Raw genomic sequence first — 5,203 nt, 5'->3', positions numbered from 1 at the left:
TTTCTGTGTCTTACCCTCTTGCTTGAGGGTGTCAATGATGGCCTTCTGGACAGCAGTCAGGTCGGCAGTCTTACCCATGATTGCGGTTTTGAGTAATGAACCAGGCTGGGAGTTTTTAAAAGCCTCAGGAATCTTTTGCAGGTGTTTAGAGTTAATTCGTTGATTCAGATGATTAGGTTAATGGCTCGTTTAGAGAACCTTTTCATGATATGCTAATTTTTTGAGATAGGAATTTTGGGTTTTCATGAGCTGTATGCCAAAATCATCAATATTAAAACAATGAAAGGCTTGAACTACTTCAGTTGTGTGTAATGAATCTAAAATATATGAAAGTCTAATGTTTATCAGTACATTACAGAAAATAATGAACTTTATCACAATATGCTGATTTTTTGAGAAGGACCTGTATGTGTACAGCTGAACATTGACGAAAAATGTCTGATTTAAGTATAAGATGGGGAAAATCCCTAAATTACACAATACTTAAAATAACAAAACTCTAAAAATTTAATTGACTATTATTTTTTATTTTTTTATTTTCAATGTTCTTGAAAGTTAAAAAAATAAAGTGAGGGAAGGAAATAAGGCAAGCTGACTGCAGATTAGTGAACTTCAGTTTGGAAGCCGTTCATGTGTGAATTTTATCATGGTCCTGCCTGCAGTGGAGTCACAGTGGTTGCAATGCCCTAGATTAAAGACGCAACTCAAAAATAATACTGTCATTTCCTATATTTCTAAACCATCATGATCTGAGGCTGCAGATTGTGTGAGACCAATCAGTGAAGACCAGAATGAAGACCACACAGGAGAAATTGGTAAAAGAAAACAAGACGTTTATTTTGTATTTTGGCTGACACAAACCTGACCTGGGAAAATACTTTATAGAAGTAAAGTTTATATTACAAAAAAACCATCCCCCAAATAAATAAACTCAGAGACATTAAAAGAACTAAACTCAAGACTAAACCATATTGCAAAGGAAAGAATCAAGAATCTAAAAATAAACTCATTACAGTCAGAGCGTATTAAAAATGTGTATTACAGGAATCATAATCAGAGATCCCATCTTCAAAGCACAAATATAGAGGCAGAGCTTATGAGATGAGATGAGATGAGCTTGAGTTTCCTGTAGTGAGACAAGTCACAGTCACAAACTAGTCACGCCTCACTCACAAAGAAAAACCACACAAAGAGGAACCTTTGCCACTCTGCTTCAGTTCTTTAAAAAGGACATTCAGACATTTCCTTTCTCATCATGAACACATCAAACAGCTCCACAGAAGATGACCGGGTTTATGCTGGGGTCTTTGGCTGCATTATGGTGATAGGTCTGCCACTGAATGCAGTCTCACTGTGGATTCTTCTTCGCCGCCACAGCCTCAAATCACCCAACGCTGTCTTCATGGTGAACCTGGCACTCTCAGACCTGCTAGCCATCTTCTCTTTGCCCATGAGGATCTACTATCATGCAACAGGCACCTCGCTGGGAATTTTCACATGCCACTTCAGCGTAATAATCTTTCGCAACAACCTCCGCTCCAGCGCCTCCTTCATCACCTTCATAAGCGTGGACCGACTGCTGGCTGTGGTTTATCCTCTGAGGTCTCGCCATCTTCGGACCTCGTGCAATGCCTGGAAAGGAGCAGCGCTCGTCTGGGGGGTTTTGCTGGTGGTAAATATCCCAGAGGGCATAGGATTTGTAAAACACATACAGAACCACACAGATCACATTTGTTTTGAACTTCATGAATATAAAAGTGTAACACGATCAGCAATTATTTACCTTCAGATTGTGTTACTGGTCACAATGCTAGCAGTCAACATTGTGTGCACCGTTATGGTTTCCTGGACTCTACACAAACATCTCAGTGACTCTGCAAAGGTCAGAAACAAGGTGAACGTAATGCTGATTTTTGCCATCAACTTGCTTATATTCTGCACATGTTTTCTGCCCATGCCACTACACATACTTACAAAAAGCAAAACCAGCATAGCTCCACTGGCATGTCTGATTGTTTTGAGCTGCTGTCTGGATCCACTGATGTATTATTTTTCTTTTGACTCCTTCTGGAAGAAAAAAGAGGACACGGGAAGAGAACTATAGATTAGTGACCTGCTAGAGTTGCTATCAGATGTCCCACGATACATGCCTGTTTTTTGTTTTTTTTGTTTTTGTTTTTTACAAAGTAGCTCGTTTGTGCACAAGATTCTTAAGTAGTTCAACCACATGCACAGTTTTCAGCAGTTAACCATCAATGTTCATTTCTTCAGTAACATTTGTGTCAAGCCCAGAAAGTGAAGGAGTGAAAGAGGCTTGGCTTAGTTGTTTCATGTTCTATTTTTACTGCAACATGAAAACCTCAACCACAGACTTACTAGAAACTGTGAAAAAAGGAAGCTGCAACACTTTTTTCTGTTTGCAAAACTGCGTCCTTACTTGTCTTCAGTTTACATGAAGTCAATATCCTGATCAGTATCATGTAATAAGTTTGTCAGATTTAACACTCTGACATGAGAAGATGTCCCCTCCCCCCAGAAAAAACAGAGTCTTCCGGAAGTCACGTGTGTGGAACTACATACTGTCAGGGACATGAAACAAACAACCTTTTCTCATATCGTTGTTGCTTTGGCCTAATATTTAATCAAGACGTATAAGAGTAATATCAATCTCCTCATTTCTCTTTTGGCAAATAAAACAGCATATACATAAGAATAACTCTGACAGATGGGTGTGTGTACGCATGTAAAGTACCACATGAATGAATAATGTTGAGGATAGATTAAGAATAATTAAACATTCAGCAGAAAAGCTGGTTTAAGATTGACTAATCACAATATTTTGTAAATATTTTTGAAAACATTACATACAGCACTGTTTAAGCCCATCTCTTCTGTATATTTTAAGTCCTTTCATAAGACTCAGGCCTTTGGTTTTTTTTTTGCGAGTGCCTCAGTAGTGGAGCCAACGGCTCAAGGCCTAATTAAGTCCCACCAGATGGAAGGGTGTTGGTGTAAGCCTACAACAGACTGTAAGACGACTGATTATCTCATCTGCAGATTTAAAATTATCCAAAGGTTATCACTGAAAATGCTATTAGACACTGAAGATTGGTTGAATTTCCCAGACTGGCCATTACATTTTACTGTTGTTAATGTTTACTATTGTACACGAAAGTTGATTGTGTCATATTCAATATAGTCATCATTTGCCAAGACCTAGTGATCATAATTGACTACAACTGGTAGTTTCTACTTGCCAGGATATAAGCTGAAATTTACACCATCCAAAGAAACAATGATTGAGTTATTTGGCCACAATGGCAAGATGTATGCTTGTTTAGGTATGTTTAAACCTGAGGCTTTCAAACCTAAGAACACTGTATCAGACATCAAGCATGGTGGTGGCAGCACTTTTGTTGTGCATGGAGTAATGAAGGACAAATGTCATGATCCTATGTCTTTGACACAGTTTGTGAGTTTATGATGGTTTTGTGAATCTTTCTTTTGGATTGAACAGATTTTCATCTTCTTGTCCTGTATTAGTTAGTCTGTAGTTTTGTATTTCCTAGTGCATCTGTGTTTAATATTTCTATTTTTTAGTTTTTGCCTGCTCTCATGTCTGTTCTGTCTTCAGCATCTCCTGCTGCTTTCTGTTCTGTGTTTTTTCTCTCCAGTCTGTCGTGTGTTTCCATGTTTATCCCCGTCCTGATGTCAAGCTTTTGTGTCCTTGTCTCAGTCTCTCGTCTCTTGTTTTTTGTTGTGTGTTTTCAGGTCTCCCGGTTCTGAGTTTCCAAGTTTAGCTTTTTACCTGATTTCTTGTATTTTTTTATACCACTTTTGAAACTTTTAAGTCACAGCATTAAAGTTGCTTTTTTTTCAAGTCATATCCTCGACTCAGAGTCCTGCATTTGGGTCCTAGTCTGCCTGCCACACAGCCGTGAATGACATTCAAATTCTTCAGCTTCACCTCAAATCAACACCTAGCTGTTTGAAACTTGGACACAGTTGGGTGTTCCAGTTGGACAATGATCTCAAAGACACATTAAAACTGGTTAATTGATAAAGCAGTCTATCATTAAGGTTCTGGAATTACCAGCACTATAGAAAATTTGTGGACTATGGTTAAAATGAACTCCATCAATCTGCCAGAATTACAATAGAAGCTTTTTCATGGCTACCAAAAGCATCTTGCCAAAGTGCAACTTGCTAAGGACATTAATAGAGCCTGTATGAGCGTTTACGTATAGCTTTGACCCTGTGTGGATTGGAGAAAATCCCCCCAAAAAGTCAAATGTCTGCAGTCAGTACTTGAGGCTTTTTTAAAGTCATTAAAGACAGAATTCATTAAAGGTTATCTGATGACATGATGGCATCAGATAACAATGTACAAGCTCTACTTCCAATATAAACAGAAAAGATAATCCTGAGACCAAAAGCAGTGGTTGAATCACAGTGGCTACGTCCATGTTTTATCCCATCTGTGTAATACAGTCATCATTTCTTCTAATATTACCCTACATTAACCTACTACAAGTTTCACACAGCATGTAGTTCAAATCACTGACAAAGACTGGAAGATGTAAAAAGCAACTATAAGGCGCATATGTCAAATACAAATAGCAGTTAAGAGCGATTTCATTATGCAAAACAAATAACCAACACATCAAAGTCACCTCTTTTACTTTAAGAGATTTCTTTAGAAAATCTAGGGAGATTTTATGTTTTTGATTAATGGTGACTGGAAATGTAGTTGCTGGCAGAGCTGCAGGTTCACACGAGGATTTTACTATAGAAATGTTTAAATCGGTACAGAACACAAAATAGAAACCATAAAATGAAAAATACTGGCAGCAGCCAGCGTCAACCCTCAGCCTCCTACTGGATGCTCCCATGGTGTTGAATTCAAAATCCTTTGTCAGCTTTTTCTCCAGTTATCGCATTCACAGAATTTTCAAAAAAACTTGACCTCTGACCTCCAACCTCGAAGTCTAGGTCACTGAGATTAAAACTTGTCGAAGATACACCTACGCTGTCACTTTGAAACTCCTGCATCGCTTCTTTCTTGAGTCATTGTATTCACAAATTTGGGTGTCCACATTGCTTGCCCACCCACTCGTATGGTGACAACAAAACCCCCTTAGCCTTTTTACATTCATAAGATACTGACTGAAGCCTAGTAACGTTTGAAATAAAGTAACATATG

The 5,203-nt window shown here is 38.3% G+C and overlaps 1 protein-coding gene across 1 annotated transcript; it reads left to right on the top strand.

Annotated features, from left to right (window-relative positions):
- The first annotated feature begins 1,193 nt into the window (after positions 1-1,193).
- LOC102196840 (lysophosphatidic acid receptor 6-like) lies at positions 1,194-2,691 on the top strand. Its single transcript, XM_005738384.2, has one exon. It carries the CDS (start codon positions 1,256-1,258, stop codon positions 2,102-2,104), a length of 849 nt encoding a protein of 282 aa, XP_005738441.1. The 5' UTR covers positions 1,194-1,255; the 3' UTR covers positions 2,105-2,691.
- Positions 2,692-5,203: the final 2,512 nt, after the last annotated feature.

This window comes from Pundamilia nyererei, unplaced genomic scaffold (genome assembly GCF_000239375.1).
Source record: "Pundamilia nyererei isolate P.nyererei 1_Seehausen unplaced genomic scaffold, PunNye1.0 scaffold00083, whole genome shotgun sequence".
NCBI lineage: Eukaryota > Metazoa > Chordata > Actinopteri > Cichliformes > Cichlidae > Pundamilia > Pundamilia nyererei.
The sequence above is the reverse complement of the archived record's forward strand: the minus strand, read 5'-3'. Positions and strand labels throughout refer to the sequence as shown.

Excerpts from the sequence above, each read along its gene's own strand:
- LOC102196840 (XM_005738384.2), top strand. The coding sequence starts at position 1,256 with ATGAACACATCAAACAGCTCCACAGAAGATGACCGGGTTTATGCTGGG.